The following is a 14,530-nucleotide window of genomic DNA, read 5'->3' as shown; positions in this document are numbered from 1 at the left end:
ATCGAATACTCTCGGTAGCTTGCCGGGCTCTCCGAGAGGGGCGGAGGAATCGAACTCGGGTTGGCCATGTTGGCCGCGTGCAAGGCAAACGCCCTACCCGCTGTGCTATCGCACCAGCCTATTGTGCTATCGCTCCAGCCTATTTCGGACTATCCAGGCTAGTCTGAAAGTAGTGAGTGGTCGCAAGGTCAACCTAAAGTCAACCTGCAGCAAACTATTGTTATCCTACATACATCAAAACCATAAGACATCAGTATTGCAAGCACGTGATGCAAACCTTAAAATAAGTAAGTTAAAAAATAAATTAGTTTTCTAAGGAGACAGGGTGTAGAGAAGGAGAAAACCTCTGTAGAGAAGGAGTCGTTGGTGGAGGAATGATGCACTGGTGCAGGCTTTGGAGATGTCTGACGTCAAATGCCTGGAATTTTGCTATTTAAAAGTTTGTTTATCATTATGCCCAAGGAAATAATGAACAAACAAAGAATGTCACAAGATGGTTTCTTCAAAAGTGAGGTTGTTACACTTAAATTACAAGCCTTAGGTCATTCTGGTTGAGATTTCTTAACTCTACAGTGTTCCGGTTTTAGGGGGTAAAGACGAAGGATGCAAAGTTGCAAATAGGTTATATTTTTCTGTTACAACGTGGTAAAATTGTATCTCAAAATGGAATATTTTACATAAAATTACATAAAAGAAACTGTGAAATTGTTATGAGCAAAATTGATGGAATAATATGGAGCTCCAGCAGCCGAAGACCTCCAGAACCAGTAACAACCATGCTGAGACCACTCTCCAAACGCACGAAGGTACTGGCAGAGGAACAAAGGCATGTGGGTCCCGGGGCTGAGATCTCCAAGCCTGCTTGGATCGGGGCTGAGCATCCTCCACCCAGATCCTCCATCGTCCAGTAGGCAGGGGTCACACCCAACAACTGCCCCCCTGCGCTGGGTAATCCCATCAATGGCCAAGACCCAGAGACTATAAAACCCAGCTCCCAGAAGCAACATCTTATTAATTTCATTCTTACTTTGGATAACCTGGCAGGCTACCGAATATAACCTGTCCACACGACAGAGTCTGGCAAACACCCTGTGGTGTACCAATATGCCAAATACCAGTAACAATGATGGGTCTCATCCTCCTAACCCTGAAAGAGCCTTGAATATGGCACTTTTTAAAATCTCAGGGCTAGGGGGTGAAGGAGAAGCTACTGGTGCCTGCTTGAGGCAATCTACAAACATCAGGATGATCGTGACCGTGAATATGGAGCTATTTTGAAAAACTTTAATATCAACAAAGGGTACTGAAGTCTTAATGTTGCTGGAATTAAGAAGTACTTTTGGCAGACTATAGACCAAACATGATTGCCACTCAATGTCTCTTTTGCAAACCACAACACCCAAAAGGAGAGAGAGAACAAAAAGAAATACCCTGCCACAGAGGCAGGGTGGAATAGAGGGATGGGGGGTGGGAGGGATACTGGGACCTGTGGTGGTGGAAAATGGGCACTGGTGGAGGGATAGGTGTTTGATCATTGTACAGTTGAAACCCAAGCGCAAAAAATTGTAAATCTACAACTGTACCTCATGGTGTTTCACTAACAAAAATTTAAAAAAAAATGTAAATGATGGAGAATGGGCACTGGTGGAGGGATGGGTACTGGATCATTGTGTAACTGAAACCCAAGCACAAAAATTTATAGTCTACAACTGTACCTCATGGTGTTTCACTAATAAAAATTAAAAGAAAAGAAGTACTTTTGTCATTTGTTTATGCTTATGTGCATTTTTACAATGACACATATAAATTTAAATAACTTATTGTGCTAAATCTTCGATATGAGATAGTAAGAACTCTAAACTTTCCCTTTCACTGACATCTTCAAATCAAGAATCTAGAAAAAGAAACATTTTCAGCTTGACCTATCTTCAAAGCCTTTGAATCCACCACAAACTTCCCAGATTAATTTTCTTCATTCATTTTACATCTTTGAAGAAATTCTTGACTTTACCTTGTTGATTAGCCCTTAGATATTTTTTATTTTTTAGTAGAAAAGAGTTGTTCACTTGAGTCATCCTGAGTAGAATAGGTAGAACACTAGATGAAAGACAACCATGTGAGCAAGCTGGGTTCCGGAAAGGATTCAGCACAATTGACCATATCCACACAGTCTTCGAATGCAACAGTTATGTGTACCTAGGTCAAGAAGTCAACATGATAAATGACCTGGCACCTGAGTTGCGCAGGAGGAAGAGAGAAGCTTAGAACGCCTTCAAGAGTGTTGAAGAAATAGGTAAGAGGACGAAGAACCTCTGGCTCCAGGCATATCTCTTCGGGAGCTTGGTTTTATTGCTCCCTGTAGAATACACTATCACCCCAGTCTAGTTGTTACTATTTTAAAAAAGATATACAAGTAACAGAAATGGATGCTGAAGTAGTAGGATAATCCAATGACATCATCAAGGAAGCTTAATTGGTATTCCCGTGGGGTGTCAAGAACTAAATTCACATCAAAATAAAGTACTTTAAAAATATTATAACTCAAAAAAATGCGGCGCTGGAGTGATAACAGAACAGATAGGGTGTTTACCTTGCATGCAGCCTACCCGGGTTTGATTTCCAGCATCTCATATGGTCCCCTGAGCACTGCCAGGAGTAATTTCTGAGTATGCAGTCAGGAGTAACTCCTGTACATCGCCAGGTGTGACCCAAAAAGCAAAAAAAAAAAAAAAAAAAACCAAAACCAAAAACCCACCTATATATATTGATATATTATAACTGTCAGCCTCTAATAAGAGAAAAAGATAGTTTCTGGTAAGGAAAAAATGTTATTTCAGAGTAGTTGAGAATTATAGCTTAGGGAGCAAAGGCTCAGGTCAGAAGCCCAAAATTTATCCAGAGGAGGAGATAAGGGGGTTAGTAGAGAAGGAATAAAAAAGCATGAGATAAAGGTGAGGTAATGCTCTAATGAAGGTAGCACAGGGTAAAAATAGTCAGGTGGCAGAGTAGAAAAAAAAACATTGTCATGTGTAAGGGATCACATGTCAAAAGTAGGTAAAAGTTCTCTCTCTCTCTCTCTCTCTCTCTCTCTCTCTCTCTCTCTCCTTTCTCTCTCGTTAATTTCAAACAGAATATTCTCTTTCTTGTTGACTTTTCAGAATGCTGTGGCTTGACCTAGGCCAAGGGTGAGATCCTGCTCCAAGAACACAGTAAAGAGGCTTTTGTGCAGCCACTGGCCTCTCTAGCCCTATTCTAATATGGGTCCAGTGATGACACTTTCCATATTATATATTTTGCCATGTCAGTAGAATAGGCTTGCAGGGGAAGTGTATGAATGCTTGAGCCTCAAAAAACTGCTGTCAAGTGCAGCTATAAATAAAGTGCAGCTACAAAGTTTACTATCTATCTCCCCAGTGGAGAAGACTCTCAAGGCTCTCTGAACCCTTAGCATTTTTTAAAAAATTTTTATTAGTGAGACACCATGAGATACAGTTGTAGACCTACAAATTTTTGTGCTTGGGTTTCAATTATATAATGATCAAATACTCAGCCCTCCACCAGTGCCGATTTCCTACCACCACGGATTCCAGTATCCCTCCCACCCCCCACCCCCCATCTCACCCTGCCTCTGTGACAGGGCGTTCCCTTTTGTTCTCTCTCTCCTTTTGGGTGTTGTGGTTTGCAAAAGAGGCATTGAGTGGCAATCATGTTTGGTCTATAGTCTACTTTCAGCATGCTTCTCCCATCCTGGGAGGATCCTCCAAACACCCTTTATTTGGTGCTCCCTTCTCTATCTGAGCTCCCTTTTCCCCTAGCATGTGTGGCTGGCCTCCAAGCCATGGAGCAAAATTCCTGGTACTAAACTCTTAGCATTCTTATCTTAGTGTTTAGCACTAATCATAGTTACTGTAGTGTTTGCTGCAACATAAAACCAGTTGTTCTAGCTACAGTATGATGGTAAGGTAGGTCGGAGGTTCTATATCAATGCAACAGTATTAAATACTATAATGACAACATCCTTGACATTTCCCATGTGATAAGAGCACCAGGAAAATATTTTGTCACAATATTTGATCTCTTTAACAGAACAGTGGGGAGTTGTGAGACAGCATGTACTGGATAGTGGGGGCTGGTGACTAGATCTTTAGTCATAGACACGCTGTGGCATATGAATATACTGTCAAGGTGTGAAGTTGTGCCTCTGAAATTTACATTCTAAACCAATAAAAAATGTTAGTCTTTTGTTATTAGTTTCTAAAATTGCTTAAGAGCAGACAAGTGAACCGAATATTTTTTTCTTTTCGGGTCAAACCTGGTGATGCTCAGGGGTTACTCCTGGTTTTGCACTCAGAAATCACTCTTGGCAGTGCTCAGGGAACTATATGGGATGCTGGGAATCGAATGCGGGTCGGCCGCGTGCGAGGCAAACGCCAGATCAGTTGTGCTATCACTCCAGCCCCCTGAACCGAATGTCTTTTATTTATAGCACATCCATTTATACCGTGATCGAGTTTATGTTAATCAAAGAGACTTGTGAAAAGTATCAATTGGTGTGGTTGTTTTCCAGGGACAATGGGTCGGGATTAACAGTCCTGGTTCAATTTTTTGGGACATAGAGAAAGGCTAGAGTTTAAAACAAACAAACAAACAAACAGCAAAAAAAACAACTGGTAAGAAGAGACCTTAGAGCGCTTCCTAGTTGAGGAAGCAGGGCCATTCTTTTTTTTTTTTTTTAATTTTTAAAAAATTTTATTAAAGAGCCATGATTCACAAAGTTGCATTTTGTATGCCTAAAATGCAATGTGTGTGTGTGTGTGTGTGTGTGTGTGTGTGTGTTTGGTGGGGGGAGGGACCTTATTTCATGTATTTCTTCATAAGTTGCTTCATATGTCATAAATCAGTGAGCTAGAAATAAAGGGATTGACCTCCGTGTTTACTGAGTTCTGTGTGCTGTTCTGATTGGTTTCCTGAGGTGGGGGTGGTTTTGGAACCTGTGGGTTTTGCTAATTCATTAGAAAAGAGGTCACAATCTGGGCCTGAGGTTGGTCTTTGAAGTGGATGGCAGTCTTTGGAGGCTGAGCCATTTACTTGCAAAATCCAATGCAGAAATTTGTCAGATTTGAGTTTCCTGTTGTCAGATTTGAGTTCATTTCTCAGATCTTGGTTATCCCTGCTTCCTGTCCCCCCATATATACACACAGGTGACTAAAAATTGCTTATTGGTGTGGGAAAACTCCCCCTCTCCCCCCACCTCTTGGAATAAACATTGGAATTGATACTAAAACCTGTTCAATCACTGATAGGTTGCTTAATGATCTGCATTATTTTCATTCACTGTTTTGAACAGGTCCATTGGAAAGGAGTGGTAGAAACTGAAGCTACAAATGCACTTTACTGTTACTAGGGTTTTCCTTTCAAGAGTCTACTACTAAACTGCTTCCCAATTTTTGTCCAATTTCCAGTGATCTTTGGTAGCTCTAAACTGATTACTTGCCACCTTCTAATTCCTGTAAATTTCTTTTCCTGCCCTCCCTTCCTTTCTTGCCTTTCTTTCTCCACACTTGGCGGTGCTCCTGGCGTGGTGCTCAGGAATCCTATGTAGGGAGTTGGAATGGACCCTGGGTCAGCTGCTAAGTGCTACACTATTTCTGTTTTTCTTTTTTTAAATGTTGTTGTCTGTTTTGGGACACCTCCAGCGGCTGTTCCTGTTACTGTGCTTAGGAGTGAACTCTAGCAGTACTCAGGCAGGGGACTTGGAGACCCCGGGATCTGAACCAGGTCCAGGAGGCTTCAGCAGCATCACCCCCTATTCTATTTCTCCAGCTCTGTGCACTTCTTTTGCCGGATCTTTAGAGCTGACACAAATCGGCCTGCGTTTCAGAAGGCACCAGCAACGATGAGGGTGGAAGATTCTCTTCTTCGTGTCTATAGTAGGGTCAAGACCTAGAACGCTGCCTGGAAGATGGTATGTGGTCGGTAAACAGCTGCAGAATAAATCAGCGAAAACAGAACCAGCTTTCCGAGACTAGGTATTCCAATTCCAAGGACTCTTGGCAAAGTTGTTAGTGTCGAAGAAACTAGCAGTTTCGAGGTGTTACCTGACTCGGGGTAGCCAGGTCCCAAGTCGCACCAACTGCTGACTCTAATCAGGGATGACCGCCTTTAATCGTGCGTTAGGCACCGTGCTTGCTGTCGGTTTCCTGCACGCTACGTCCAACACCCAGGACTTGCGCCCGCGTGCCCTCGACCTCTCCGTCCGAAGGCCAAGTCCTCGGCTCGGCTGTCTCCGGGCATGGGTCATCCCGAGCTGCGTCCCTGCAGCGCCTACCCCTGAGTGGCCTCTGTACTCTGACAGCCTGAGCGGCCGGTGCTGGGGGCAGCTGCGGGCGGGGGAGGGGGGCCGGAGGGGCGCCCGCCTCGGGGCAGACCGGGGGAGGGACGCGCGAGCCGACCCCGCGGGGCGCGCCGCCCTCACCGCCGCGGTCGGCCCAGCGTCCCGCACAGCTCCCGGCAGCGACATCCGATCACTCTGTCCCACCGCGGCGCGCCGGCGGAAGGTGCAGGGGGGCCGGGGACACCGAGCCCCGCCAGCGCTCGCGCTGCTGGGCGACTCCGCACGGGAGGCGCGCGCCGGGGGTGCGTTCGGGCTCCCAGGCCGCCGGGCGAGCGCACGTCCCGCCCCGCCCACAGCCCCGCCCACAGCCCCGCCCCTCGCGGCGCGCCCCGCCCCTCCCCGCCCCGTCCGGCGCGCCCCGCCCCCGGCGCGCCCCGCCCCTCGCCGCCATACGCCGCCGCGCATCATCCGAGGCGCCCGCCGAACCGCCCGCTCCGTGACCTTTGCCCCCGTCCCCCGCCGCGGTCGGCGCGGCTAGTCATGGCGGCCCTCAGCAAGTCCATCCCGCACAACTGCTACGAGGTGGGCCACACCTGGCACCCGTCCTGCGGGGTGTCCTTCTTGCAGATCACCGCGGGCGCCCTGGAGGAGTCGCTGAAGATCTACGCCCCCCTGTACCTGGTGAGGCCGCGGGGCTGACGGGGACGGGGCGCCGGGCGCCGCGCTGCGCCGTGGGCCGGTCGGGCCGCGCGTGTCCGTGGGCCGGTCGGGCCGCGCGTGTTCCGAGCCCGTTGGACCTGCTGAGGCCCCTTTGCCTGGAGACCCGGTGTGGGTTCCCGCCCGCTGGGCAGACCGTGTCCTTGTCCGGAGGAACACTGCTGGGCGCGCCTCGAGAAGCGCCAGGTGTCACCGACGGGCGAGCTCCGCCATCCCCTACCGCCAGGAGCGCCCAGGGTGACGCCACAGTCGGGGTCCAGGCCCCAGGAGCGCCCTGGGTGACGCCGCAGTCGGGGTCCAGGCCCCAGGAGCGCCCTGGGTGACGCCGCAGTCGGGGTCCAGACCCCAGGAGCGCCTTGGGTGACGCTACAGTCGGGGTCCAGGCCCCAGGAGCTCCCTGGGTGACGCTACAGTCGGGGTCCAGGCCCCAGGAGCTCCCTGGGTGACGCTACAGTCGGGGTCCAGGCCCCAGGAGCACCCTGGGTGACGCTACAATCGGGGTCCAGGCCCCAGGAGCTCCCTGGGTGATGCTACAGTCGGGGTCCAGGCCCCAGGAGCACCCTGGGTGACACTACAGTCGGGGTTCACGCTCCAGGGGCCCCCTGGGTGATGCTACAATCGGGGTCCAGGCCCCAGGAGCGCCCTGGGTGACGCTACAGTCGGGGTCCAGGCCCCAGGAGCTCCCTGGGTGATGCTACAGTCGGGGTCCAGGCCCCAGGAGCACCCTGGGTGACGCTACAGTCGGGGTCCAGGCCCCAGGAGCACCCTGGGTGACACTACAGTCGGGGTTCACGCTCCAGGGGCCCCCTGGGTGATGCTACAATTGGAGTCCAGGCCCCAGGAGCGTCCTGGGTGATGCTACAATTGGAGTCCAGGCCCCAGGAGCGTCCTGGGTGATGTTACAATCGGGGTTCAGGCCCCAGGAGCATCCTGGGTGATGCTAGAGTCAGAGTTCAGGCCCCAGGAGCTCCCTGAGTGACGCTAGATCGGGGTCCAGGCCCCAGGAGCACCCTGGGTGATGCTACAGTTGGGGTTCAGGCTCCTGCAGTGCCCTGGGTGATGATGCTACAGCTGGAATTCAGGCCCCAGGATTGCCCTGGGTGATGCTACAGTTGGGGTCCAGGCCCCAGGAGCACCCTGGGTGACGCTACAGTCGGGGTTCAGGCCCCAGGGGCATCCTGGGTCATGCTGCAGTCGGAATTCAGGCCCCAGGAACGCCCTCGATAACGCTACAGTCAGGGTCCAGGCCCCCAGGAGCACCCTGGGTGACGGTGCAGTCGGGGTTCAGGCCCCAGGAGCCCCCTGGTGACGCTACAGTTGGGGTTCCGGCCCAAACGCTGCACTGTAAATGGACCAGGTGAACTGAACCTGCAGTTTGAACTCTGAAGAGGCAGGGGCTGAAAATAAACTTTTTGGAGCTGAGGATTTTGCCTTATATTTATTTCTTTTTATTTTTCCACATTCTTAGGCTGTTTTGGTTTATTTATATTTTAACAGTGTGTTGACTAGTTTTCATCCCATGCATTATTTTTTTTTTTAAATTTGGGGTCATACCTGGCAGGCTCAGGGCTGAGCCTGCTTCTGTTCTCGGGTATTATCCCCTGTGGTGCTTGGAGGGGAGGTCACAAGTGTTGGGAATCGAAGCACCTCAACTCCTAAACTAGCATGCACCTTAAGCCCTTCACTAGCACTTGGACTCAGAATATCCATTCTACATGAAGAAAGTAGCACTGTCCTCCCATTGTTCATTGGTTTGCTCGAGCGGGCACCAGTAAGGTCTCACAACAAATTGTGAGAACTTGTTACTGTTTTTGAATGGGTAGCTTGCCAGGCTTTGCCATGTGGGCGAGATACTCTTGGTGGCTTGCTGGGCTCTCTGAGAGGAGTGGAGGAATCGAACCTGGGTTGGCCGTATGCAAGGCAAATACTCCCTACCCGTGGTGTTGTTGCTCCAGCCCCACATGGAGAAAGTACAGTGTACATTTTGCGGAGGTTGGAGGGATCACACCTGGGATGCCCAGGGGCTTTCTCCTGGCTCTGCAGTAAGGAATCACTTCTGGTGGTGCTCGGGGGACCATAAGGGATTGAAGAAGGGTTGACTGGTGCAAGGCAACTGTTATCCCTTAGGCATGGGAGCAGTGTAAACTGAAGCAGAAATTGAACTTGTTTTCTAAGTGAAGCTCCACCTTACTTACATTTCATAGTAGAAAAATAATAAGAAACTAAAGATTAGCGAGATTAAATGATTTCCAAGATTTAGACCTAGCAAGGAAATGCTTCACTTCTTATCACTCATGAGTTTTCATTCGCTTCTAAGTTTTTCCATATTTTTCAAAGATTAATGGATAAATGAGTGATTGAGAATGTTATTTTTTCTGGTGGGTTGTGGGCACATTCAGCGGTATTTAAGGACCGTTCCTGGCTCTGTGTTCAGTGTCACCTGGCGGTATATGTGTTGAGTGGCGCTGTATGCATATGGTGGGGTTCTGACCCTTCACTTAAACTATTTCTGCAGCTGCAGTCCCACTGTGTGCAAGGCAAGTGCATAGCTTTCTCTTAGAGCCTGAGAAACATTTTTAACCAAAGGCCAAAGTATGTTTTAAAGTATGAAATGCTGTTTTCAGATGACTAATCTAGTGGTATTCGGTAGACTGAATTAGAAAAATTGCTTAGGAGTTCAAAAGTTGTTTAGCAGTATGTTCATGAAGCAGTTTAAATGGGCTAGGACTCTGCGATTTATTCGCAATGTGGTCTTAGGAAAAATTTCTCACTTTTGAGTCTTAGCATTTTTTTTTTTTGTACTGCAGAGGATGCTTATCTGCTTTTTTGGTTGTTGTCAGGATTTGTTTATTTACTTATTTATTGAATCATAGTGAGATACACAGTTATAAGTTGTTCATAATTGGGTTCCAGTCATACAATACTCAACACCTGTCCCTTCACCAGTGTGCATTTCCTACCACCAGTGTCCCCAGTTGCCCTTCCACCCCTCTACCCAACTCCCTGCATGCCTCTATGGCAGGCACTTTCTCTGTTTCTCTCTCTCCCTCCCCCCCATATATATGTGTATATGTATGTATACATATATATCTATCTATCTTGCTCTCTCTCTGCTGTCTCATGAGGCTTTGAGTGGGATAATAATGTGTACGAGTAGCATCTACTAGTTATTGCATAGTCGCTCTTTGTTGTTAAAATAGTAGTTGATTTTAACCTCTGTCTTCTGTTTGAAATCTGGTTTGTGTTTAAAATTAGCACAGAATTTCAGTGAGTAAGTGCAGGAATGAATGAATGAGCTCCTGAGTAGTTTAGCCGTGAGGTCTGTGGGTATGCTCTTGGCAGTGAATATGCAAGACCAAATATTAGGGAAGACCAAGATCTGGGAAGAGGTTAGGCACAGGGGGAATGAGTAGACTTAGAGACTGAAACTATTGGTGCATTGTGAGGACTTATTTATGTTTCTCGGATTTTAAGTTTGGTTGATGCTCTTGTCCTTATTGATGGAAAAGAAGAAATTTTGAATCAAGATTATTATCTTTAGCTTATAAAGTGGGTCTGGTATATCTCTTTTCATATGAAATATTGCATTACGACCATGTGTGTTGTACTTTTTGTTTTGTTCATTTTATAGTTAATCTTATTCATTTTGTTCCTTTTATAGTTAGTTTCATAGTCTACACATTTTTTTCCCATACTTCTTTACTGTTAGGTGTCAACAGCTTTTCTTGTCACTATTCATTTTCAGTGTCTTTTTTTTCTTTTCTCTTTTGTTTTTACGTCAGCACATCAGGACTTATTCCTGACTCTGGGCTCAAGGATCCCTCCTGGTGTGGCTTGAGAATTGTATGTGGTGGACCTGGATTGGCCGCTAACAAGGCCAGCCATTAACCTATTCTGCTGTATACTGCTCCTGCTCCCATTGTTTCCTAAACCATTCTGAAGTGCACTGAGTATTTCATTTACTTGTCTTTGGTTTTTGTGCCATCTGCAGTAGTGTGCCCAGGGGGTCCCTCTGGATAAGCTCTGCTGCTGGGGATGGAATGTGGGCCTGCCGTGTGCCAGGAAGGGTCCCGCCTGCTGCACTCAAGCTCTGGCCATTAGTTACAGTATTTTAATAGCAAATCTGTTTTTGTTACTCTGTATGAAAAATATCAGTTCTCTTTCTATAGTTTTTATATTTTGGGGCGTCTGAGGGCTACTGCCAGTGGTGGTTTAGGTACCATATGGGGGTCAGACTGGTGTTGGCTGCATGTAAGGCAAGTGTTTTACTCCTGTATGGCTTGGGGGAGGACCAGACTTGTCAGTGCTCAGGGGCTATTCCTGGTTCCGTGCTCGAGTCACCTTGGCAGTGACCTTACAGTGCTGGGGATTGAACTGGGGTTAGCTGCTTGCAATGCAAGCACCGTTCCCTCTGTACTACCTCGCCTGTTCTCAGAATTGCTGTTCTGAAAAAAAAGACTCCATGTGGGCTGCAGAGAACATTTGAAGGTCTGGAGCACATTTGGGAGCCCCAGGTTTGATTCCCAGAACACTGCTGGGAGTCACCCCAGGACATCAAGTTGGGCGTGATTCCCAGACAGCCCAAAAGTCCTACATGTTTGGTAATCCTTGCTAACAATTTATGCGTGCAATACACTTACTTCAGAAAGCCTTATTTTCTTTCCTGCATGTTAGTTATTGGCACACATTCAATAACTAGTACCCTTTTTACCAATATACAGTGATTGGAAACAGTGATTAAACTGATTAAACCTAACTTGTCACTGATATTGATGAAAGCACACTGGGCTTGATGTTTATGGCAAATTCAGAATACATGCTGTCCATGTAGTAGAATGGATTCTATGCTGCTCAAGTTTTTAGTAGCCATTTCTAGGAAGAAAAAAGTTGTTTACTTACCTCGGTCACTCTAAGACCGACCTTCCTTCCTTCCTTCCTTCCTTCCTTCCTTCCTTCCTTCCTTCCTCCCGTCTTTTAAAAAAATTTGTTTGTTTTTTATTTTTGGACTGCACCTGGCTGTGCTCAGGGTGTTCTTGGCTGTACTCAGGGATCACTTCTGTTAAGCTTGGGGGTCCATATATATGGGTTACCAAAGATCTAACCCAGGTCAACTAGCAAGGCAAGCGCCCTACCCACTGTACTATTGCTCTTGTCCCCTAAAGCCTTTATTAATAATGCAGTTATTATGTTCTTTGGTGACTTTTGTTTTATTTTTGGGCCACACATATTGGGTGCTGGGAATCAGATTTGGTCAGCCACATGAAAGGCAGGTGTTCCCAGATAAGCTCTCACTCTGGTCCAGGGAAATGACTTTCTCTAGGACTTTCATGATAGTATACTGGCATTTACCTTAGGTTAGCCCAAAGTAGATGATTTTCTTTTCTTTTTATTTTTTTTCCTTTATGGTTTTTGAGCTATACCGGGTAGTGGTCAGGGCTTACTCCTGACTCTGTGCTCGTAGCTGACTTCTAGCTAATGAAAATGGTGATTGACCCTAAGTCAGCCTTGTGCAAGGCCTTACCCATTGGACTATCTTTCTGGCCCTCTTTTCCTTTATTTATTTATTTGTTTATTTTCGGTCCTGTTTTTTTCCTGGTTTTGGTTGGCTTCATAAATTATGTTTAGAAGTTTTCCTTCTTTTCAGATTTTTTTTTTCTTTCTAAGAAGAATAGGCTTAGGTTCTATGGAAGTATGGTAGAATTCACTAGTAAAGCCAGTTGATCCTGAATTTCTTGACTTTTTTTTTTGAAAGTTTTGATTTCTCTTTCAGTTTCCATACTTGTTATCAGTCTGTTTAGATTTTCTGTACTGGTTCAGTTCTGGAAGGCTCTATTTTTTCTAAGAACTTACTCATTTCTCTACATTATCAAACTTATTGGCAGATCGTTACTCAGTGGTCTTTTGTGTTCTTTTATATTTGATATCTCTGTAGTTTTTCCCATTTCATTTCTGATTCTTTTTGGTAGAGTATCCTCTCTTCTCTCTGAGCCCAGCTACAGGTTTATCAGTTTTACTTTTTCTAGGAATTAGTTCTTGGGCTCATTGATATTTTGTATTTCTTTGGTCTCTTCCATTTATGTACACTTAATTGTTAATCTCTTCCATTCCACTACTACCTTTCAGTTCTGATGAGAGGCTCTGACTGCCAGAGTCTCCTGAGATCCTGGAGTTCAGTCCCACCCCTTGGCCGTGGGTGAGAGGCGAACCCTTCTTCCCTGGCGGGAGCTGTTAGTGTCCCGGACACTTCTGTGGTCTCAGACCTCACAGGCTTTCTTTGCGTTGACAGCAGTGAAACCCCTCTGCGGGCATGGCTGCTTGCTGGCCTCCTGTAGCGGCCTGGGACCTGTGCTGCTAGGCTTGACTCTGGGGGCAGAGGCGGGTGGAGAACTTTCTTCACCTGCTGTACCATCAGCTCAAGTTGCTGCTGTTCAGTCTAGTTGCTGCACCCAGTTTGCTGCAACTCTGTGGTTTCTGTGCTTAGTGGGGGACCATACTGGACCCTGGGAGTACTGAGTGCTCGGGCGTCCTTCCGCCTGGTTTGGCTTTGTGTTGTGCTCAGCCTTTCTGAAGTTCTTGGATTCAGCAGTAGCGTGAGCTGCCCTCTCCATGTTCACAAACACCCTTTACTCTGAGGCGCCCATCTTCAGAAGGTAGAGTTCTGTCTAAGAAACCATCATGAATAGTATTGTAAACCATGGTGCCTCAATAAATTAGAATAAAACAAACCTGCAGGTTCTTGAAGTAATTGTGCATCCTCTAGTGATAAACTGCTGAGAGTTGTAGGAGCTGTGTGGTTGATTTCTTATGCTTCTAGGTAGAGTCTGTTTTTTCGTGTTTTATCAGAATGCCTTCATTGATCTTTTCATGATTGAATGTGGTATGCCCCTCTTGTGGGGGGTTTCTTTCTGGAGCCTCTCTGCTTGCAGGCCGCTCTTTGCGGTGCTGGGACCGTGCATTGCTGGGCTAGAGCCTCAGCCTCAGTCTTCTGCACACATTCCTCTCTTGACCCTCTTTTGTTCTGTTAATAATTAGTTTGTGCGTTTTGTTGGCGTCATTTGGTACAAAAGTATTCTTATGTTGTATCTTTTTGTTGTGTTAACCCTTGGTCAGAGCCCGGCAAGCTACCGAGAGTATTCAATATGCCAGACACAGTAACAACAAAGTCTCCAATGGAGACATTACTGGGCCCGCTTGAGCAAATCGATGATCAACGGGAGGGCCTTTCTATTTTTAACTTTTAAAATTAGGAAACCTTGTTTTCTGTATTTACAATTTTCAGGTTACCAGTTATAAGATTGCCTTTCAGGTTTTTTGCCTAAATTTGCTATATATACATATATCTCTATAGAGATATATTTTTGCTCTTTTGCTTTTTGCCTTTTCACGTCACATCTGGTGATGCTCAGGGGTTACTCCTGGCTCTGCACTCAGGATAGTCCTGACATTGTTCGGGGGACTATATGGGATGCCGGGAATTGA

General features: G+C 46.7%; 1 protein-coding gene across 1 annotated transcript in view; it reads left to right on the top strand.

Annotated features, from left to right (window-relative positions):
• The first annotated feature begins 6,790 nt into the window (after positions 1–6,790).
• The window catches only part of TMEM135 (transmembrane protein 135), a 247,697-nt gene continuing 239,957 nt past the window's right edge, over positions 6,791–14,530 (top strand). The window contains exon 1 of the mRNA XM_056128830.1: positions 6,791–7,015. Coding sequence (XP_055984805.1) covers positions 6,875–7,015 — 141 coding nt within the window. The 5' untranslated portion in view covers positions 6,791–6,874. The remainder of the gene's footprint in view (positions 7,016–14,530) is intronic.

Source organism: Sorex fumeus, unplaced genomic scaffold (genome assembly GCF_029834395.1).
Source record: "Sorex fumeus unplaced genomic scaffold, SorFum_2.1 ptg000069l, whole genome shotgun sequence".
Lineage (NCBI taxonomy): Eukaryota > Metazoa > Chordata > Mammalia > Eulipotyphla > Soricidae > Sorex > Sorex fumeus.
The sequence above is the reverse complement of the archived record's forward strand: the minus strand, read 5'-3'. Positions and strand labels throughout refer to the sequence as shown.